Raw genomic sequence first — 25,000 nt, 5'->3', positions numbered from 1 at the left:
TGTGGACATGGATCTGCAAATGTTTGTGTCAGAATCAATGGTGATTTCATCCCGAAGTTCTTCATCACCTTCCCGTTTTGTACTTGTAACTTTGTCTTTCGTTTCTACAAAACGAGATAAATCGTAGTTTTTTACGTCATTCCTCCGACGAGGTCGTTTTGGATTTTGCTGCGAATCTCTTGGAAGATGTTTGAATTCGACTTTTGGTATAATTTCTCTATAAGGATTACTCAAACTATCATCTGGATTGTGAACTTCCGCTTTTGTAGAGAATACAAAGCTACAAGGTTTTCCAAGGTTACGTCCGGTATTGCTTTCAGCGCCTGTAAAGTTGGATAAGGAGTCATTAAGTCTGCGTTCACCAGTCAGCAATGTGCTCGATGTGTGTTGATTCATTTTACGGCGAATGTTGATAGCTGGCGGTTTTTGTTTGAACCTAGTAGTGTCTAGATGGAAATAAAGATCATTGTTTAAGGCCAAGGTTGGAGCCGTAACAACCGCAATCTTCCGCCGCCTTGTTTTGGGTTTAGTCTGGAGGCGACATGTTTCAGACTTAAACGAGTTGACGGTGTCTTTAATACTCACATCGTCACGGCAGCATCTGGCAAGGTTACTATCACTGAAACGCCTAGACAAGCCCGTGCTTCGAATTTTTGATTTACAAAAGCACGTAATTTTCGTCGTTGTGTCATATTCCTTCTTTTTACCAAAATCTGAAAGACTTGGATCGGATAAGTATCTCGTAGCTCTTGACTTATCTTCAGATGTAATGTCATGATTTGGAAAAACAATACAAATCTGAGGTTTTGGTTTGCTTTCCTTATCCTTCCCATTGGAAGCATTTAGTCTTTTACGACAGAACATCGAGTCTATCGTTGGTCCAACAACACTTTCTTCAAAAACATTGTCTTCAATAAATTCGTCAAATTCTGTGAAACTGACCTTCTTTCTCATCGTCTTTGATTTAATATCTCTTTCCAAACCAAATACTTCTTTGCGTGTCGTATTTTCAATCCTACCACCTCCAAATCTTTCACACTGCATTCCATCATCATCATCTGCAATCTCTCTGGACAAATCTCTTTCTCCTGGTCCAGAAATTCGACCCCCCATTGAAGGTGTCCCTGTTCCAGCTGACTCTCCACTGGAGACGCTGGATTTCTTGGACGTGGTATAACCCGAGTCATCGGATGTGCCCTCCAAATTTGGGACTAAGCGGACTCCATCAATTATTGGCCTGTTGTGTTTCGTTCTGTGAAGCGGAAATCGAATACAATCATCTTCTGGTTTATCTTCCACCTAAAAGGGAAAGAAAATAAAGTTTAAAATAAGTAAGCTATAGTGGATATCTATATCACGGTTAGTGCCAACTACACTACAGCATTGCACAGTTAAACTTGTCGTCAATTTTCTATATATGAAAAATAACGGGTTTTTTAAATGGCCAACAAGGACAAACAAATCAAACATTAAGCTTTTTATATAAAACGATATCTACTAAACGTGCTTAAACGTGCTCAAATGGCTTTCCAATGGGACTCCAGCCAATAACAACATTTAGGATCAGACATGACGCCTATAAGGCGCTTTTACCAGTATTCTCTACAGAAACAACACTGTTACCAGCCCCATACTCGTTATCACTAACGAGTGCATTGAAGTAATTGAGTATAGCCTTTCCCAAGGGGCTCAATTTAGCGCCGTACAGAGCGGGACTCGAACCACTGACCTACCGGCTCAAAGGAGAGTGTCATACCTCAAAACCACAAAACCACACTATTATATTTTATTTGTGTGTGTGTGTGTGTGTGTGTGTGTGTGTGTGTGTGTGTGTGTGTGCGCGTGTTAATCACTTTGCATCATAATCTCACCTGATAGACATCTCTATTGAGATTAATCCCCATGACGAGATAATCCATCCCAGACCTGTCATTCAGCATATCTTGTAACCAATCAGATAACGTCTTAAAGGATGGGCGGAGCTTGGGCTCTTGTTTCCAACACTGTATCATCATACGGTAACTGAGAGCGAGAAATTATACAATGATAGCATATTATAAAGAGTTGTTTTAAAAAATAGTCCATTTCCGGAGGGAAGGGGAGAGAGAGAGAGAGAGAGAGAGAGAGAGAGAGAGAGAGAGAGAGAGAGAGAGAGAGAGAGAAAGAGAGAATGACATTTGTTTGGGGTTTTTTTTCTTCTCTGTAGTTCTGTGTTGGAGGAGGGGTTGGGGGTAGTGGCGTTTGTTGTTTCATGTTTTGTTTTGTTTTTTGTTGTTGTATTTTTCTTCTTTTTTTCTAGTGTTTTTTTTTTTTTAATTGTATTTCTTTTGTTTGTTTTTTTTTTTTTTATTTTGTTTTTTTGTCAGCTTTGTTGGTTCCATTTTGTTTGTTAATTTTTGTTTTGTTTGGTTTGTTTTGTTTTTGTAAGTATTTTTTCTGCTCTGTTTTGGTTTTGTTGTTATTTTTGTTTTCTTTGTGTGTATGTGTGTGTGTGTGTGTGTATGTGTGTGTGTGTGTGTATCTATAATTTGAGGATTATATCCCGTAGAATATCTCTTTGGGCCTATCATTCTATTGTAATTGGTTATCAATTTGATAATGAACGGAAGTTGAGCTCCCTATTTGAACCAGTTCCTACGTCTGACTTTTTCTTTGGTGCTTTTTGGCGTTTAGTTTCAGATCTTTAACTTTCGCCCAACCTCTTCCTTCTTATTAAAATAAATATATAAAATAAAAATAATAAAATTACCTTTATTTATCCCATAGGGGAATTTTTTTCTAGGGTCTATTCCAATGGAAGACTGGAATAACCCAGGCGTTAGCCGCAGTGCAGCGCCGCAAACTGAGCTAGGGCGAGGTGACTTGCTCAAGGATACACAGCGCAGCGGCGGGTGATCGAACTCGGTACCTTTCGGGTACGAAGCAAAGACCGTACCGCTGAGCCGCGCTGACGCTGAAAAATACCTACTACAAGGTGTTTCAGGTGACTATGTGGTCTTATGGTATGACACTTATTTTCGGATCGGAAGGTACTGGGTTCGAGACTCACTGGGCGCATAGTTGAGTCCTTTGAAAAGGCTCTTTACTCACATTCTCTCACCGAACCCAGGTGAAAAATGAGTACCTGACCGTTAACAGCGTTGTTTCTGTCGGGAAAAAAATGTAATATTGCTAACGGGTGTCATGTCTCGTTCTATATGTTATGTGTTGCTGTTGTTAAGTGACCCCTTGTAAAGCGCTTTCAAATGTCAGTGGAAAAGGTGGAGGAGGAGTAGGGGGAATACGAGGAGGGTGACAAAGAAGAAGAAGAAGAGGAAAAATGGAGTCATATGTCGGTAGAAAGGGTGGAGGAGGAGGAGCAGGAGGAAGACTAGGTAGGGGGAGGGAAGAAGAAGAAGAAGAAGAAGAAGAAGAAGAAGAAGAAGAAGAAGAAGAAGAAGAAGAAGTTCAAGTTTATTCAATATTAGGCTTTCGCCAATAAATCAACAATTTGATGCCAACATACATGAAAGTGGAAAAAAAAGGTAAATGGAACAAAAATAAACTGATACACCACACAAAAATACACGAATGGTAATAACATCAATACGTTCAATAATAATAATAATAATGATGATAATAATAATATATAATAATAATAATAATAATAATAATAATAATAATAATAATAATAATAATAATAATGATAATAATAATAATAGTAATAATAATAATAATAATAATAATAATAATAATAATAATAATAATAATAATAATAATAATAATAGTAATAATAACAACAACAATAAGAAGAAGAAGAAGAAGAAGAAGAAGAAGAAGAAGAAGAAGAAGAAGAAGAAGAAGAAGAAGAAGAAGACGAATAAGTAGAAGAAGTAGAAGAAGAAGAAGAACAACAACAACAACAACAACAAGAAGAATATCAATAATAATAACAATAATAATATTACCATAATCCCTACACCCCAATCATCACCGTTACCACCACCACCATTACCATTATCACTACCACTATCACCTAATAATAATAATAATAATAATAATAATAATAATAATAATAATAATAATAATAATAATAATAATAATAATAATAATAGTAATAATAACAACAACAATAAGAAGAAGAAGAAGAAGAAGAAGAAAGAAGAAGAAGAAGAAGAAGAAGAAGAAGAAGAAGAAGAAGAAGAAGAAAAGAAGAAGAAGAAGAAGAAGAAGAAGAAGAAGAAGAAGAAAAAGAAGAAGAAGAAGAAGAAGAAGAAGAAGAAGAAGAAGAAGAAGAAGAAGAAGAAGAAGAAGAAGAAGAAGAAGAAGAAGAAGAAGAAGAAGAAGAAGAAGAACAACAACAACAACAACAACAACAACAACAACAACAACAACAACAACAACAACAACAAGAAGAACAAGAAGAAGAAGAAGAAGAAGAAGAAGAAGAAGAAGAAGAAGAAGAAGAAGAAGAAGAAGAAGAAGAAGAAGAAGAAGAAGAAGAAGAAGAAGAAGAAGAAGAAGAAGAAGAAGAAGAAGAAGAAGAAGAAGAAGAAGAAGAAGAATTCTTTTATCAAATCAAATTCCATTAATGATGGTTTTTTTAGAAATAAGCAAACCTGATTGAAAGGACAACGCTTTGTCAAGTTATTAATCTAGGACTGTTCATAACGGCCACATTCCAGGGAAAATGTGACCCACCGTCTCAAAGCGGTATTATGTCGGGATCCACTCGGTAAGGGAAATTGAATTTATAGCCACCAATATCAAACTTGGGTTTAATTTCTCTACGTCATGCTGGAGCATAAATACTATTTTTTGCTTCACAAAAACTTCTAAGGTCCAATTTCTCATCATTCTATCTCTAAATTCACTTTTTGGGGTCTGAATCATCCCGACATAATACCGTTTTGAGACGGAGGTTCACATATAATGTGTGTATTAATGGGCATTCCAAGCAGGGCATGGAAATAAATAATACATCGAAGAAAAATTTGAATAGCAAACACGAGAATACACCCAGTGGGCTTTTATTCTGAAAAGACAGGGGCCACCACCACCACGACAACAATAATGATAATAAATCTTCCTCCCAGGAACAGTAAATTATAGAGTTAAGATTGAAGGTACATAGTAGATAGATAGATTGACGATAGATAATACATCAGCGCTAACACAATTAAACAATAGGGGAAATCACTCCTTTGTTAGCATCAATACAAGTGTGTCCTTGTTATCGTTGTCTTGTCCCTGTCCTCAGGATAAAGTTATTGACTTAAGGGGGAAATTGATACGCTTTGGCAATCGGATAGGAACTCGGGCTGCCTTCCTTTCTTTCTTTCTTTCCTCCATCCCTTCCTTCCCCTTGGAGGAGTAAAAAAAATGAATAAGCGACCTTCCTCCACCCCCCCCCCCCCCCCCCCCCCACCTCCCCGGACCACCCCCTTTTACCCTGATCCATATTTCGTCCCTTTTCACAAACCATGCAGTATATTTTACTAATACATTTTCCATTTTGAGCTATGCTGCTTTACGAAGATCAAGAGATTAAAATCTTTAGGGACAATAATGATTTTCTGTCGTTTGCCATCGGGTTTCCCCATATTATTTTTATCAACTCCTAAAATACACCCCCCTGCGGTACTCCCCATATTATTATCCAGCATCACACTCCACACCTGTGCCCCACTTACTCGGGTGTAAAGTATATAGACCTAACATTCCACACGATAACATCAATAACATAATATCGCCGTCAATGTTTAAAACAAGAATTTGTAAGGGGTGAAGAGGGGAGTCGGAGAATGAATTGAGTCAATTTCCTGTGGAAAGCCTTTCTAAATCATTTCATGATTATCATCTCTGGTATTTCACTTAAATCACGCTTGTCAAGATATCATACCTTACTTTTTAGTCTGAAATAACTTACATGATTTACAATTGTAGCGTGGACAATGACACAGAACATTGAACCATAGAATACCAAACAAAGCTGCGGGCGTACGGTCTAACGGGAAAACTAAACAAAACAAAACAAAACTAAACTAAAAACTCAAGTCAAAGAAATGTAAAAATGTGAGTTTACTTTTAGGATAATCTAAAAACTTCTCGGTCCGTCAGTCGTGACTTTATCAATGAACAGAATAGAAAAGCCGTTATTTATAAATTATAAATAAAGTATATTTTATGTGAATATCTGGAATAGCGGGGTGAATGAATACCTGGTAGGTTATGATATTATGTTGTGACCAATCGTCTCAAAATGGTGTCATGCCGGAAGAATCTAATACTCAAACTTATTTGCAGGTCTGATAACCCATAGTATTGTTATGGGCTGGTGTGGTTGTGATGGAAATACTCTCAAACCAATGTGAAACATTGTGATTGTCCATTACAACAATACTAAAACAGACCCATAATTGCGTTCGGTTATCAGACCTGCAAATATTATGTCCGCGTCGTTCAAAACTGAACATTATTCATAACTTAAAAAGTTCATTGAATAAAGTCCATTTTGTTTCTTACTCAACAGAAAACTTTTATTCTGGAGATTTAAAAAAATCGTATTAAAAAATGTGTCCAGAAAACTCGCCCTTTAAATATATTCGATTGAAATGACACTGATGTTGAAAAAAAAACTCTCAAATCTGGGACTTCGCAAAGTCTTCCTTCAAATCCGATGTTTGAGAGTTTTTGCCAAAATGAGGGTCATTTAAATCTTGTTTTCTGGCCAAATTTTTGAAAACGATTTTTTTCAGCATACGGCAGTGATCTGGTTATAGATAGAATGAAGATGACGTCATTCAGGTGTTTGTTGTTGTTTTTTTTTTTTTCCATCCGCGTTTATGAGTAATTGCCACTAAACTGTATTAACCTGACTATAAACGTTCATGGTTACACACAGTTTTGTGTGTTGGTCCGTTATACTTCCGGATGGCGATGTTGTGAACTTCTTAGCCAAAGTACACACTATCTATACTCAATTTTCTTAATTTAGTCTTCATTCTGACAAAATACCAGATTGACTCGATGTGTCATATATTAGTTATGATGATTGTCCGTTGTAGCGCTATGGACTTCCATAATTAATATATGTTTTTTTTTTAATTGAGCTTTATATAGCGCAATATCCACTAAATGTGCTCAAAGCGCTTTACCAGGGGTCCCTGGTCAACAGCAACATTTAACATGTAGGACGGGACATGACGCCTGTCAGTCGATATTACAATTTTTCGGACAAAGACAACGCTGTTAACGACCAGGTACTCGTTTTACACCTGAGGACTGTGAGACAATGTGAGTAAAGAGCCTTTTCCAAGGACTCAACTATGCGCCGAGCGCCAGGCTCGAACCCAGGACCTTCCGATCCGAAAGCGAGTGTCATACCACTAGACCACATAACCGCACATACTTGGAAGATTATAATGGATATGTCATTCAATAGCGGTATTATTGTTACTCTCCGAGATTGACCTTTTATTCATTCTAATCTACACAACATTGTGACTGTGGTATCGCTGAGATCGTTCTATAGTCCCTACACAATACTGAGGATGTTTAGGGAATATCTAGTGGGGGTCTTCATCAAAATAGAACCAAAAATATCAAACAAAACACTCATTTTGACGTTTGCGCAAAGTGACCAGATAAATGTTGGAAAAAAATGTCAAACAAGCTGCTGAAAAATGCCAAATGGTCTGAAATTTTATTTCCAACTTTTCGAGGCATCAATATTTAATTTTTTTTTTTCCTTCTTCTAAAATGCCATTAATGTTGAAATAAAACTTTATTATTATTATTATTATTATTATTATTATTATTATTATTATATTATTATTATTATTATTACTATTATTATTATTATTATTATTATTATTATTATTATTATTATTATTATTATTATTATTATCATTAATACCAGCAAATATAGACATCATACAAAATACCCTCATGAAATATAACCTCCAAGTCAATGCCAATAAAACCGAATTTACAACAATATCGAGGAACAAAGAGGAATGGAAAAGAACAAAGAAAGTCGGCTCACTAATTGGAGACACCGAGGATGTACAAAGAAGAAAACAGCTATCAAACGCCGCACTCAGTAAACTCACCAATGTATGGATTAGAGGTGACAAAATAAAGAAAAAAACCAAACTGAAACTGTACCGTGCTCTTGTCAAACCGGTACTTCTGTATAACTGCGGCACTTGGGCGTTGACAAAATCCGAAGAAGAACATCTGGATGCCTTCCATCGCACATAGCTAAGAAGGGTACTGGACATCAAATACCCAAAAAAGATCTCAAATGAATCACTCTATAATATCACAAAAGAAAGACCAATCTCCCTTGACATTTTACAACAACGATGGCAACTTTTCGGTCACATACTACGCAGGGACAAAAACATACCAGCTAACCAAGCCATGTGATATTTCCAAAAACACGGGAACCTTTTCAGAGGAAGACCGATCACAACACTCCCTGTGATCCTAAACAAAAACCTCACAACACTTGGACAAAGCATTAGTCTCATAACGGCAGGGGACCTTGAAAATCTGAGAACCCTAGCAGAGGACCGGCAATATTGGAGACACCTCACACAGGAAATACTGGAAACAGCCAAGGCGACCCGATCTTTCGGTCGAGACGCGAAAGGCATCTAAGTCAGTAAGTCAAGTCATTATTATTATTATTATTATTATTATTATTATTATTATTATTATTATTATTATTATTATTATTATTATTATTATTATTATTACTATTATTATTACTATTATTATCATTATTATTATATTATTATTATTATTATTATTATTATTATTATTATTATTATTATTATTATTATTATTATTATTATTATTATTATTATTATTATTATTGTTATTGTTATTATTATTATTATTAGTTTTATTACTATTATTATCATTATTATTATTATTATTGTTATTATTATTATTATTATTATTATTATTATTATTATTATTATTATTATTATCATTATTATCATCATCATCATTATCATTAGCTTTGAGCAGGCTCACTGTGCTACTCTACGGAATAACTTAAAGCCTTTGAAACAATACATGTAGAAAGAAAGAAGCGAACATTTCTGGAGTGGAGAGGGGGGAGGGGGGGTCTTCTTCATGACCTACATGAAAATGTTTGCTGATGAGTTGTCTGATACATAGATACAGGTCTTTACCGTTGCTGTTGTGTTATTTTACCATCTTATTTAAATCTAGACCTCTAATTTTTTTGACATTATTATGCTACCTATGTTTCTCCATGAATCAATCTAGACTACAAATTTTGACATTACTTGAGGGCGAGAAAAAGTAGGGAAAAGTGGGTCTCGTAAAACTAAAACTGAAGACGTAAAACTACCACGAGCTGAATACAACGGGTCAAGTGAATGGAAGAAAGTCAGTGTGCTCTAATGTAATCTTGAAAAATAGTTACGAAATATCTGTCTATTAAATCTAAATACAAAAAGAAAGTAAGTATCGATTTATATGAACACTCACAGAAAATTGTCGGATTAAATAGATGCTGTGCGCATCAACTTCTTTCTATCTATATATAGAACAAAATTGACATCACTCAGCTCTTTGTTATTGTTTTTAGCAAGTCATTTTTATTAGTAGTGCTCACTAATTCTATCAATCAGGATAAACGTTAAGATTACACATTGTGTTATGTGTTTATACGTCATATCCGGCTGGTGGATGTCATTCGTTTTTTTTTTTTGTTAACTAAACGCAATGCATCAATACTCTTCAACAGTCGTAACGTCACTTCCTTCCTAATGACGCATGGTAACTAAGTAACACTGGCTCTAAACTATCGGAACAATGGCGGACGCCCGTATGAAATATTTCTCCGGCGAGCATAAAGGGTATCCAGAGGGAAAAAAACACATACATTTGATCATGTTTTGACTTTTACACATTCTGATCACAAAACATATGAAAAGTTCTAGCCAGCATGGAAAATAAAAAGCAATGGTTTTCTTTGTTTAGAACCAAGATGGCCGCCGTTGCCCATTGAATCGTAGTATCTTTGTTTAGCAGAAGACTGGAAGAAACTATAGTCTGTCGACACTTTATTTTCATCAGATTGGATAGATAAAATAAATTGAGTTCAACTTTGACCTGAATCTTAGGTTTCCTTTTGACAAACGTATTTTTCTGATTGGACCGATAAATAAAATACGTTCACTCAAATTAGTTTATTCCATAAAGTATCAAAATCCGCGAAGAAATGTTTTACAAATCTGAAATATGCCGCTGAAGCTAAACGAATACACTATACATGCTACTTTTGCAGGTAAAAGCCAATTTGCCAAATTTTAAACAATCATTTTAGTCAACAATGGATGAAATTACCCTTGATTTTGAAAAGGATTGCAATTTAGTCGTTTATAATTTCTTTTTTTTTAACCCCCCCCCCCCCCCCCGATAAACAATTTTATAAGTTTATAATTTCATATCATGTAACGTTTTACACGTTTTGCTGTTGGCCAAGGACCCCTTGTAAAGCGATTTGAGCACGTTTAGTGGATATTGCGCTATATAAAAGCTCATCTTTAAAAATTGTTTGCCAGTAATCCAGTGCTCGTTGACAAAGATTTATCATTCGCTGAAAGGAACCTGGTAAAGCCAACACTGCCAAACCAGAAAGATTGGTTGACTTTAAGCATTACTAATGGAACACTCTAAGACAAAGAAAATTTGGGACAAAAAAGAGATGTTGACTTTAAGCAGAATTCCATTTTAAGAGTGTTGGCTTTCTACGGATACCATTGTAATTAATTTTATCGTTACAACATAATACCACATTGAAAAGACGGGACACATGTGTGAAATCGCCTCCAAACGGTAAAAACTTTTATATAGAGCAATATCCACTAAACGTGCTCAAAGCTCTTTACAAGAGGTCCCTAGCCAACAGCAATATCTAACATGTAAAGCGATACATGACACCTTTTTGGCGATATAACCCTTTTTTTTTCAGACAGAGACACAGTTGTTTACGACGAGGTACTCAATCTACACCAGAGTACGGTGAGAGAATGTGAATTAAAAGCCTTTTTTAAATGACTCAACTGTGCGCGCTCATATTGGGATTCGAACCCAGGACCTTGCATCCCGAAGGCGAGTGTCATACCACTAGATACAAAGCCACACGGTATAATAATTACTGAGTGGTTTAGCTGCTAGATATTAAATTTATAGTAAAAAAAAATATTATGATCCTTGGGTTTAAGCTTTTAAGTTCTGTTGAGGTGGCTGACTATCATTTGACAGGAGGATTGAGATGCTATAAAAGAATCACATTGAAGCCAAACTGATCAAAAATGTTTTTTGAATGTTTAGATTAACTCACTCAATCCTAGAGATTTTTGATACTTTTCAAAATTGGAAACAATGTATTAAAAAATGAGCATGTGAATAGATAGTTTTATTCAACTATCATCAACATGCAAAAGCGAAAAACATTAGCTTTGATACTACGCCTATAATTTGTCTCAGAAAAATGTAATAAATAGGCATGGGGTAAAAGTAACCCGGGTATACTACGGATATAGTCGGTGTTAGGGCTGAGTGAGTAAAGCACTCTCAAATACTATTTTCATTCTTCTCAACAAACAAAAAAACAAATGTTAAAAAACAACATATAAAAGTAGCAGAAGTTTTATGGTTTTTTGTGGAGGGGGAGCAAGTGGGGAATAAATTCAATTTTCAGCATCTTACTTATCCAAGCATAATAGGGCTATGTTGTTTTCTAGTGGTATGACACTCGCCTTCGGATCGGAAGGTCCTTTGTTCGAGTCCCGATCTGAGCTAGCGGCGCATAGTTGAGACTCTTTACTCACATTCACTCACCGTACTCAGGTATAAAATGAGTACCTGGCCGGTCACAGCGTTGTCTCTGTCGTAAAAAAATATCGCCAAAAAATCGTTTTGTCTCGTCCTACGTGTGTTCCTGTCGGCTCGGAACTTATTGTAAAACGCTTTAAGCACGTTTAGTGGATATTGCCCTATATAAAAGCGCACGATATTACCGTTTTGAGGGGATGGTTTCTATTTCCTAAACTGGCAAAAACTAAAATCATATTTTTATACAAATTTTAATCATAAAATCCCTTTTTGGCGTCTGATTAACCCCGACATAATACCGTTTTGAGGCTATTGGTTAGATATTATATAGTTCACCACGACATAATACCAAAAACACATCGGTGACTCACAATTTCAGTGATCACGTGATCTAGACTTTGGGGTTTCACCTTCAATTTCCCCCATGTATAATATATCGTCGCAGTCATAATCATTACAGTAAATCATTACAATAACATTCCGCAGTGAGGGGAGTCTATAAAATAAACGGAACTGAATTCTCAATACAGATAGCGAGAGATTGGCCCTGGCAGGGGCATTTGGTCAGAGTTGTCAAAAGCAGTACGACAATCTTCAGAGCTCGTGGCAGCCCGAAAGAAAACAAGATTTGACGGAGCGGAAGAAGAAAAAAATCTTGGGCATTGAATTGTTGGTCAGAGGCAGGGTGGGTTGGGGTTATTGGGCGGGTCACCGCTGTACGCTTGGACACTTGCTACAGATGGTTATCGGGACTGAAAGTAAGTGCCACGATTATGGACAATCGAATTCCCTACCCTTGGGGTTACACCACGGGTTTTGAGGGTGGTCCTGTCGCGTTTTTTGTTCTCGACTCTTCTTCATTGCTACGGAAAAACCAGCAGGGTTAATTTCGCTTTTCTTTTTTCTCTCAATCTTTTCAGAGTTAGATTGCTTGAACAAGCTGATAGATAGAGTTGGGACGGACTGTAGTGGGCGGAGTACGGATATTCGTTTGTATTCGCAGCTCTGAGTTTGCGAGCAAAGCATTGACCACGGCTGTTCGTTTTACCACATATCGTTCCTTTTAGTTTTCATGCTACCTGCGTGATTCATCACGCCGCACAGTGCCAGACCAGGGGTCAGCTAGGTTAAAGTCACTGCCGGCGAACAAACGTAATCAGTGACTTATGATTGTTCTTTTCCCCTCATTTTCTCTCCATTGTTACACGTCATCTAATATACCCACAGATATAGAATAAAAAGAATTGTAAATTCTAACCACAACTCCATTAACTGTTAAAATTGCTAGGTCATGCGATTATTATAACACATAGTTTAGTTTCGTTTCGTAGAGTGGCTCGACTGAGTACCAGTGATTGGCATACGTCATTTTTAATTTAATTACTGCGAAATGTTCGTCAAAGATTATTTGCTTAAAAATTGTGGTATGATTACATAAAAATAATAAACTTCATTATGAGTAAGTTTGAAGATTTCGATTATTATAGGTTTTAAATGGTGATGCCATGAATATAGTTGTTTTAATATAGTAAAAAGTCATTGACACCAGTCATTATCAAATGAAGATTGAAGGACTCACAATGTGGTGATCCCGATCATTTAACCTCATCGTGTTATTGACGCCCACTGTCGTCTTTATCATGACCACCACCAGCACCACCATCCCCCGTACAACTAGTATCGTCACCATCACCACCCCCAATTCCCGTGCCTCTATCACTACTACTACTGACGTCACTAACGCTCCAACCCATACACTACACCATACGTCAACAACACAATCACACAGCCCGTACATTAAAAAAACACACACACATTTTTAAAAATTTGGCCAGAAAACGTGTTCTCATCACATCAAAAACTCTCGAACCTGGAGTTGGAATGAACAGGGTCATTAATTAAAGGCTAGCACTATTCAGTATCTGATACTGAATAGTGGTTTTGCACTATTCAGTATCTGATACTGAATAGTGGTTTTGCACTATTCAGTATCCGATACTGAATAGCGGTTTTGCACTATTCAGTATCTGACACTGAATAGTGGTTTTGCACTATAATACGGTGTTTTTTTTCTCCGAAACCTGACAAAGTTATGGGAAGAGTGCAGCTGTGGGAGTGAATATGGGACTCAGAGAAGTGTACACCAGTGGGGAGTGAACCTGGGACTGGGTTTCGGCGGGTTTCGTAATAAAAAGCAATTACTTTTTTACGAAACCCGACGACACCTGGCAATATCCGACAAAGTTATGGGAGGTAGGCAGCAGCGTGTGTGTGTGTGCGTGTGTGTGTAGGGGGGGGGGGGGAGGAGGGGATGAACCTGAGATTCAGGGAAGTGTACACCAGTGGGGAGTGAACCTGGGGCTCTGGGTTTTGTAAAAAAGCAATAACAAAATGGGGGAGATTACTTTTTTACGAAACCCGACAATATGCGGCAAAATTGTGGAAAGTAGGCAAAGCGTGGGGAGTGAACCTGAGACTCAGTGAAGTGTACACCAGTGGGGAGTGAACCTGAGACTATGGTTTTCGGCGGGATTCAGCTAGTTTCATAAAGAAGCAATTACTTTTTTACGAAACTCGACAAAACCTGGCAATATCCGAGAAAGTTATGGGTAGTAGGCAACAGTGGGGAGTGAACCTGAGATTCGGGGAAGTGTACACCAGTGGGGAGTGAACCTGAGACTGGGTTTCGGCGGGTTTTGAAAAAAAAAAGCAATTACTTTTTGTTTACGAAATGCGCCATCTCCCAACAAAATCGGGCAAAGTTATGGAAAGTAGGCAAATAATGGGAAGTGAACCTGAGACTAAGGGAAGTGTACACCAGTGGGGAGTGAACCTGAGACTATGGTTTTTGGCGGGTTTCAGCGAGTTTCACATAAAAGCAATTACTTTTTTACAAAACCCGACTAAACCTGGCAATATCCGACAAAGTTATTGAAGTAGGCAACAGTGGGAGTGATCCTGAGAATCAGGGAAGTGTACACTTGTGGGAATTGAACCTGGGACTCTGGATTTTGTAAAAAAGCAAAACCAAGGGGGAGGGAGAATTACTTTTTTACGAAACCCGCCAAAAGCCGACAAAGTTATGGGAAGCAGGCAGCAGTGGGGAGTGAATCTGGGATTTGGACACCGATGAGGATTGAACCCGGGACTGCGAGAGGCTGATACCAGTGGACAGTGAGCTCAGAATGTACTTTTATTTCGAAACCTACCGAAATTGTCAAAATTTATGGGAAGTGGGCACCATTGGGCAATGAACCGGGACTCAGGGAAGTGCACACCGGTTGGGAGTGAACCTGGGACTGTGAAAAGAGGAAATCAGTGGAAATGAACCTGGGACTAAGGAAGATGGATACCAGTGGGAAATGAAGCCGGACTATGGAAGTTGGGTACCAGACGAGAATGAAGCAATTACTTTTTTACGAAACCCGCCAAAACCCGCCGAAAAACCATAGTCTCAGGTTCACTCCCCCACTGTTACTTTCTTTCCATAACTTTGTCGGATATTGGCGGGTTTCGTAAAAAAGTAATTGTTTTTTTTTTAAACGAAACCCAGTCCCAGGTTCACTCCCCAATGGTGTACACTTCCCTGAGTCCCAGGTTCATTCCCCAATGGTGTACACTTCCCTGAGTCCCAGGTTCACTCCCCACTGCTGCCTACTTCCCATAACTTTGTCGGGTTTCGGCGTGTTTTGGCAGGTTTCGTAAAAAAAGAAACATCCATAAAAATACCATCTGTATTCAGTAAATAGATGTCAATTGTAGTCTAATATTATTCAGTATCTATCTAAATTATTAATATTATTATTATCATCATTATTATTATTATTATTATTATTATTATTATTATTATTATTATTATTATTATTATTATTATTATTATTATTATTATTATTATTATTATTATTATTATTATTATTATTATTATTATTATTATTATTATTATTATTATTATTATTATTATTATTATCATTATTGTCATGTAAATTTCAATATAATACGGCAACTAATTCTCGGAAGTACATCTCTCAATTAAAATGAATTTATAATGAATCGGGTTTGTCTTAGATGACAAAACAAACAAACAAACAACAACAACAAGGAGAACAACAACAACAGAAAAAAGCAAGATTTTAAAAAGTAATAAACAATAGAAGAGCACAATAATGAAAAACAACAACGCGATGATAACACATAAAAGATATTCGTAATAAATCGATAACTGATTAAATTACTCCAACTACTTGATTAAAAAAAATCATAACCATAATCATAATGACGATGATTACGATTACAACAACACCGATAATAATAACAGTAAGTAAGTAGAAATTAATAATAATAATAATAATAATAATAATAAAAATAATAATAATAATGATAATAATAATAATAATAATAATAATAATAATAATAATAATAATAATAATAATAATAATAATAATAATAATAATAATAATAATAATAATAATAATAAAAGAACAATAGTATAATATCAACATTAAAGCATATTTCAAGCAAATAAAATTATTAAAACAAAAGTTTAAAAAATATAAATAGACAGAAGGAATTTTAAAAAAATATTGGGAAAAAAAAAAAAGTTACCCTTACCGGGATTTGAACTCTCGAACCTTAAGCTCAGAGTCAAACAGCTTATATCCACCTTGCCATGGTGTCACTGAACTTTAAGTGACATTTAATCATGTCTATTTAGACATTTAAAAATGTATTTGAATGCCTCTCTTATTTTTGATATTTTGAACTATGTTAACTGCACCATAGCAGAAATTAAAAAATTACGATCAAAATATTTTTACAACTTTGAATCGGACTGTCAGTTACTGCACGTGTTCAATCTGGAAGTTTTGGTCAGCAGTTTATTTCCATTCAACCGAGATTGTCGCACTTTTCACTCTCTCTATAAAAAAGAGTTCCGTATGGATACTGAATAGTGGCAAAGCACTATTCAGTATCTGATACTGAATAACCACTTCCTTAATTAAATGATCGATACTTAAAGGACGAGTTTTCTGGCCAAATTTTAAAAAATGAAACGTGTCGGGGGGTTTTCCGAATACGTCACAAGCATTAACATCTCTAATAGATGATAATGGTCACAAGTATTAGCCCCGACGACAGCATCACCATAATTTTCAGCAGCACCCCAGTACTGCTACCGTCCCTAAACCACCAGCATCACATACGTTGTTGCTATCACCACCGCCAGCATCATCTACCGTCAACCAAAATGTCGCTATCCACCACATTAAAACTATCCTCACATTAAGACAAAAACTGGCTAAAATCAGAGAGTGAAAAATGTCCATATAAACTGGGCTGGTCATGAAAGTTGGCCACACATAATATTATAATACTATAATATTATTATAGTCCCTGTCCTAGCATTTGACTGCACTATACTATTATATTATCATTACTACATTGTACTGGTCATTTGTTGTGTGAATACACATACTGTATTACGATATAAATGGATCTCAATCCCACGATGTTCTTAATGTTTGCATCTCTTCAACTCTTCTGTACTCTGTGAAAAATAATTAAATTTTGGCCAGAAAACTCGTTCTTCAATGAATATCAATCGAATAAAATGATCCTCATCTTGTCAAAAACTCTAAAACCTGAGACTTCATCTTAACTAAAACTCTCAAACTTAAAACCGCAAGGAAGTCTCAGGTTTGAGAGTTTTTGACAACGTGAGGGTTATTTTAGTTGATCAATATTTGAAGGACAAGTTTTATGGCCAAATTTGTTAAAATGGCATTTTTTTCAGAGTATGACAGAAATATGGCTATAACATTGCCTGCATCGTATTATTTGTGTTGTTACCAACAGGGTGAAGTATCGTGATGATTACTTGATGACTTTCTCAGATTTTAGTATGATAACAGTGGTCAGCACTGTGAAGAGACTTGTTATTCTACGGGTTGGTGGGGAATTTGACCTGACAAGTTGTTAATCAAAACCACATTGCATGAGTTTCAGAAAAATCGCACTGAAGATTTTTGTAGGTTGAAAAGTTCAGTAATATCCCTGTATTATGTATGGATTTAGAGGGGGTGGTGTTTGTATAAATGTGTTATTTCTTGATTCAATTTAGTCTATGTGTACTTATGAGTATTTGAAATATGAGGTCTTTTGTTTTCATTGTAACATGACGTACATCTATCCCATAGAAACAGAAATCATATGAGAATAAAGATGAAGTGTCAGAGAAATAATATAATACATAACAATAGTTAAAGATTATAACGCAAATGAATTACAAATGATTACATTGATCATTTTGATGGAATTTTGACGGTACTGGCAGTAGCTCGTTGACCCCTGCTCACCAGGTAGTATGACCTCGTGACCGACTGTCGGTGAGAGTAATGTACTCTACAACTAAAATGCAAGCTATTTTCCACCGTGTGACGAATGATCGAGGTTTGACGTCATCAAGAAGTGATCTTTTCTGATTTTGGTGGTCAACATCGGCACCACTTTATCTTTTTTATCCCCCCCCCCCCCCCCCCTTCCAATAGTATGTATGAATTCACTTTATTATGATAGACTTGTGGGGAAGGAGGGGGGGAGGGGGGTTCTTTTTTAAATCAAATGACGAATAACATTTTTTCAACCTATTTTCTTGCTCGTATTTTAAAAACATTTTCTTGGTACCGTTTATTTAACTTGGTATCGGATGATCAATCAGTTCCTTATTACAATCTATTTTTCAAAACAGGATTAGGGATCAAAATTATTCCTTACAGCCTATGTTAACGTTTTTTGCCGACGAGCACAGAATAATTGGCAAATCTAAAAATGATAAAACTATTTTTTAGAGATTGGCATGCCAGTAACTAGCAAAGTATTGAGCTTTTTTTTAAAATTGAGCTTGATATAGCGCAATATCCACTAAATGTGCTCAAAGTGCTTTACAAGGGGTGCCTGGTCAACGGCAACATTTAACATGTAGGACGGGACATGACGCCCGTTAGGCGATATTAAAATTTTCGGACAAAGACAACGCTGTTTACGGCCAGGTACTCATTTTACACTTGAGTACGGTGAGAGATTGTGAGTAAAGAGTCTTTTCCAAGGACTCAACTATGCGCCGAGCGCGAGGCTCGAACCCATGACCTTCCGATCCGAAAGCGAGTGTCATACCACAAGACCACATAACCGCATATTGGCCATTCTTTGATTAAGGGCAATCCTATCATCCGCTGACTCAAATGATTATTTATATAATCTACTAGGGCATAATGATCGGTCCTTTGATATTGGGAAATCGCCATCTGGCCGCCCTGTTGCCAGATTCATTTGCTTGTACCAGCAAGCTATATTACCGAACCGATTTTGATCATTTATGGCTCAAAAGATTCGTCTCGATCTATGTTAATTCCACAATACAGTCGTATTATGATCAAAGAAGATGAGTGCCTGTTCGTAATAGCCTTTATTTCCCCCTGGCCCCACAACTGTTTAAGGTTATTCGAATATATGTATTCGATTTCTACAAGCATACCGTTCGGATTGATTGTTGTGCGTACGCATCGAGCAAAGTTTGCAAACTGTAAACGACTAACAACATCTTTACTGCTCGAGAGAGATAGTTTGAGAAGTTGTAGTTATTATTGTGAGGGTTGGCGAAGAACACAAAGCGTCATCTAACCAGTTAACTGCCGTACATTGGAAAAACACGTCTTTAAGAATTTGGCCAGAAAACTCGTCCTTCAAATATCAATCGATTTAAATAATCTTCCTCTTGCCAAAAAAAAAAAAAAAAAAAAAAAAAACCCTCTCAAACCCGAGATCTCGTGGAGTCCCAGGAATGAGAATTTTTGCCAAGATGAAGGTCATTTAAATCGATCGATATTTGAAGGACTAGTTTTCTGGCCAAATTTTTAAATACGTGTCTTTCCAGAGTACGGCGGTTAACTGGTTAATTCTGACAGCCCGTTTTTCCGTGTCATTATGGCCCTGGCGTTTCTTCATTAAATCTTAACCCTTTCACTCCGGGCTCGGTTATCTTAACGCTTCGTGGTTAACCCTCATTCCTTTGGAAGGGGAAAGCGAGAAGCAATTTCCTCGACGGGTGAAGATACTGATAAGATCAGAAGAATTTATTGTTTGAAGATCGTGGCCGGACGAACGGTAGGGGGAAATCCCAGCTGCTGTGAAATATTTCATTCTTAACAACCTATCAGTCATCATCTTTCCCCCTTCTTTCCTTCCGCTATTCTTAAATAATAAATTGTTTCTGAAATGTTTTACATTTTCCACACCAATTTTTTAAGAGTGATGTCACACAGTAAATTGTTTCAGGGTTATTCCCGTAAATAAAAATGATAAATAATGTTATTATGTAACTTTTCGCTTTCTGTAGGGGAAAAATAAAGGGAATGGAAAAGTGTAAGTTTAAAGCAAAGAGAATAAAAATACTAGAGTTACTGAGAGAGATGGAAAATAGAGAGGTGCCATATGAAACAAAACAACAAAAAAAGAAAGAGAATGAAAATATCGCAGTATCGGGTTGCCAAACTCGGGATCCGACTGATACGACCTACACCCAGTGCCTGGCTGAGATAGATGATAGATAGATAGAAAGATAGAGAGAGAGAGAGTGTGTGTGTGTGTGTGTGTGTGTGTGTGTGTGTGTTTGTGTGTGTGTGAATGAGAGAGAGAGAGAGCTCTGTGAGCGGACACATTAGCCACTGAGCCATCTAGCCATATTGAGAGCTAAACCTGAGACCAAATACCTGTCTAAGAGAGAGAAAAAGAGTGAGAGAGAGAGAGAGAGAAAGTGAGAGAAGAGATGAGAGAGAGAAGAGGGAGAGAGGGAGAGGGAGAGAGAGAGAGAGAGAGAGAGAGAGGAAGGGTGGAGGAGAGGGAGGGGGAGAGAGAGAGAGAGGGGGGGGGGAAGGAGTTAGCGGACCAGCATAATATATTATTATCTAGACTAGAAACTTAGATGCCATCACTCTGAAACCGGAATAGCATTTACACAGGGTATATATTCAGTCCCACTGATGAGTGATTGTACACTTTCAAAGGGATAGGAACCAGTTGTTTTTTTTGTTTTTTTTTTGACATCACATTCTTACCCCCTATTTATTATCATAAAAGTTAACTCACTCAACCCTAACACCGACTATATCCGTAGTTTACCCGGGTTACTTTTACCCCATGCCTATTTAATTTATTACATTTTTCTGAGACAAATTATAGACGTAGTATCAAAGCTAATGTTTTTAATGTTTACATGTAAATGATAGTTGCATAATACTATCTATTTACATGCTAATTTTTAATACATTTTTTTTCTCCAATTTTGAAAAGAAGCAAAAATCTCTAGGATTGAGTGAATTAAAAGAGAAGAAGAAAAAAAAATAAATAAATAAACAAAACAGGCGCACGTTCTGACACATCTTACACCTTTCTATCTCCTTATCTCCCTTTACTCGTATCTACTATTTATTATTACTCGTAGTTTCTCTGGTTTCCTCGTCTTACATTTACAACCAAATTAATTTTATCATAATTGTATTATCACGATAGTAATCTTAGTTGTAAAGAATGTCAGCATTACAATTACAATGAAATTCAAGAAACTTGCATTTTGCCTCGAATTTCAGTTGAGGATTTTCACATCTTTCGTTTCCGTTTTATTTTATTTGGGGGGGGGGGGGGGGGGGGGGGGGGAAGTGTAGTAATTTAAGGGGAAAGTATTCAGAGATATGACATCATTTAATTTTCAGATTCTAATGAATTCATTTTTTTGTTTTTTGTTCTTGTTAAAACAAACAAAAAAAAAAGAATGTTGTCACAAGTCTCCTATTTGTTAAATGCCGCTTTAGGCTAGAGATCCGTTGTAAAGCCTTTTGAGCACATTTCGTGGATTATTGTTCTGTACAATAAATGTTCCAAAAGATCACTCTTTTCCTTGAAGGATACACAATGAATTGTATAGGGAATGAGATAGCGGAAGAGTAGCGTCCCTTGATTGGACGTCACCCATAGTCTGTGACGTCACTGGCGGAAAAGTTATTAGAGAGAGAACGTCATGTTGGTTGTGCTTCCGCGAGGAGGAGAGACGCATGCGCACAACCAACAGGACGTTCTCTCTCTAATAACTTTTCCGCCGGTGACGTCACAGACTATGGGTGACGTCCAATCAAGGGACGCTACTCTTCCGCTAATCTCATTCCCTATTTCTCAAGATTAGGATTGTCACAAATGACATAAAATTTAGCTTTTTATAACGCGCAATATCCACTGAATCGGTAGAGTCACGCTCTCCCAGACCAGGCGGAGTTGTCGTACCAGTAAGGTCTCGGGTTCAAACCCCCATCACCGCCGCGAAATTTTTATTCTCTATTGTCTTCTGGCACTTTCCTACTCACTTCATCTCTTGTTAATATCCACTGAACGTACTCAAAGGGCCGGCCCGCCCTACCAACAGCAATATTAACAGATAGGACGACACATGACGCCTATTAGGCGATATTATTACAAATTTTCGGACAGAGATAAATAACGCTGTAAACGGACATGTACTCATTTTACACATAAGTACGGTGAGAGAATATGAATAAAGGATTCAACTATGCGCCGCCCAGATCAGAGGGGGACTCTAAACCTGGACCTTCCGATCCGAGGGCGAATGTCATACCACATAGCCTAACATATTTCTTGGCATCTGATGGTTTGCTATTATGATCATGTTAATACAGCTTTGTAAATAGATTTTATTAGAGATAAAGAACAAGGAAGGTGGTAACGATCTTCTTACTACAACTAAACAGGGACACAATAATCACAACACTACACAAAAAGTCAGTGGCGTAGGGTGGTCTGAAGTCTGAGTTATCCGGTGGGGCCATTTACCTTTTTACCATAATCACCTCAGAGTCACGTAAGCTTCCGTGAATGTAGCTTTGTTGCTCTATAATATCCTTATTCTCTATTCTCGCAACCCCCCCCCCCCCATTCCCCACATACCCCCCCCTCCCACCCCACCCCACTCTCGCTCCCTACCCCTGTCTAAATTGGGTAGCTTTAACACATAACCCTTTTCATCTCTTCTTTCAGTCACGGGTAGGGTTTGAATAACAGCACATTAGGGGATTATGAAAACGAGAAGATAACATCTTTGCCGCAGCTTTCTCCACGATGGAGCGATGGAGTTGATAACATCTCGGGATAAATCATTTTATTTTCTTGCCCATAAAGACACGCTCTAAGATCCAAGCCGTAGATTCTGATTACTTCGGTAGATAAGAATTGCCGGTATATTGTAATATAGGGATTTTGTGGCGTTTCTCCCAGGTTAAAACTCGTGAAATAAGGATTATTACAATGGTTTATTGCTCAGCTTTTTTGTTTGGAGTTAAACGTGAATAGAAAAAAGGTCTCGATGTTTCAATTTGGCTTTTATCATAGAACAGCAGAGCTGCCAAGTTGAAATTTTTAAAATTCGTGGTTTCCAAGGGAAAAAAAAAGAAAAATTCAATTTAAATAGATTTTAAAATAAACCATTTGCTTTCAGCATGGTCCAAAAATGCTCCAAAGACCTGATTATAGGTTTTAATAGGCTAACATTTCCTTCTCAAAAAGATTTATTGAGTCAAAGAGACCTATGCAGCTCTGTAGCTGGAGCCAAAAATTCTTATTTCTACGAAGTTTTCGTAGTACTAGGCAAATCTGTTATAGGGTAGACTGTCAATTTAATCCCTGGTTTTCAGAGAAGATTGTAGAATGTTCAAAGAGTGAATGTACGTTTTTTGTGTGAAATCTTCGATGGATTGTTTGATTGTAATGTCTTGTTTGTTAACAGATGACAACTTGATAGTATGGATGCCTTTCTCGTTTGTGAACATTTAAAATACAAAAAATGTAAATGTGAAGGTTTCATTTTGTTAAGTTGCGAATACAAAAATTATGCAATGCATATTCAAATTGATCAGAGTAGGATATTGCGTATTTTCATTCTTTTTTTCTGCATTCTAGAATAAAAGTGTACAGCTTTATGGAAGTAAAAGCTGGAAATTAACATCCTCCTTAATACAAAAGCTAGAAACCTTTCAAAACAAGTGTCTAAAAAGAATTTTCAACATATTTTGATCTACAAAAATAAAAACAGTGGATCTATTAAAGAAAGGTGACTCCACTAACATCAAAGCCACATATGAAGAAGATAGCATTGTCTGGGTCATGTGGCCAGAACGGAAAAAGGGTCATTTCCCAAGACAGCCCTGTACTGGACAACAGATACTGGAAGAGAAGGCGAGAGAGACCCAAAGAAACCTGGGGAAGAACCACGGGAAAAGAAATAAAGGAAACAGGCCTGTCCTGGGATACAACCACATCAAACGCAGCCGACAGCAAAAAAAAAAAAAAATTAAATGGAGAAGTCTGGTGGATGCCCTACTATGTGCCTCAAGACCCAAGGAGGATTAACTCACTCAATCCTAGAGGTTTTTGCTACTTTTCAAAAGTGGAGGAAAAAAAAAAGTATTAAAAATGAGCATGTGCTTGATATTATTATTCAACTACCATCAACATGTAAAAATTAAGAACATTAGCTTTGATACTACGCCTATAATTTGTCTCAGAAAAATATAATATAATAGGCATGGGGCAAAAGGAAGCCGGGGTATACTACGGATAATATAGTCGGTGTTAGGGTTGAGTGAGTTAAGTAAAGTAGAATAAAACTCACTCTCCTAAATCGATATCGTCCCAATGCTGCAGCTTGAAGCTCGAAAGGAACAAATGTGACAATTCGCCTCAAAACGGTATTAAGTCGGGATGGTTAAGATGTTGAAAATTGAATTTCTAGCCAGAAATATCAGTCTTGTGCTGAGTTTGTAGGTTATATTTAGGAGAAAAGATGCCATATTTTAGGGTACAAATGCCAACAATTTATAATTTTGACCAGTTTAACATTAAATTAAGCTTTAAAGCATCTGGTTCGTTCCGACATAATACCGTTTTGAGACGGTGGGTCACAAATGTAGTCAAACGGAGTGGAGGCTTCAATTCCATTAATGTAGAGAGATAATGCGGACGTTTCGGGTGCCTTAAACAACATCATCTTCTGGGGCAGCGTGGCTCAGCGGTACGATCT

The 25,000-nt window shown here is 36.9% G+C and overlaps 1 protein-coding gene across 1 annotated transcript in view; it reads right to left on the bottom strand.

Moving 5' to 3' along the window:
• The window catches only part of LOC144962502 (uncharacterized), a 43,254-nt gene that overhangs the window by 1,139 nt on the left and 17,115 nt on the right, over window positions 1–25,000 (bottom strand). Inside the window, exons 11-12 of the mRNA XM_078895499.1 lie at window positions 1,872–2,022; window positions 1–1,299 (exon numbers count right to left, since the gene is read on the bottom strand). The exon at window positions 1–1,299 is cut by the window's left edge and continues 402 nt beyond it. Of these exons, the coding sequence (XP_078751625.1) occupies window positions 1–1,299; window positions 1,872–2,022 (1,450 nt within the window). The remainder of the gene's footprint in view (window positions 1,300–1,871; window positions 2,023–25,000) is intronic.

The sequence above is a fragment of the Berghia stephanieae genome, chromosome 1, assembly GCF_034508935.2.
Source record: "Berghia stephanieae isolate SIO BIC M18660-M18661 chromosome 1, UCSD_Bste_1.3, whole genome shotgun sequence".
Classification (NCBI taxonomy): domain Eukaryota; kingdom Metazoa; phylum Mollusca; class Gastropoda; order Nudibranchia; family Aeolidiidae; genus Berghia; species Berghia stephanieae.
The sequence above is the reverse complement of the archived record's forward strand: the minus strand, read 5'-3'. Positions and strand labels throughout refer to the sequence as shown.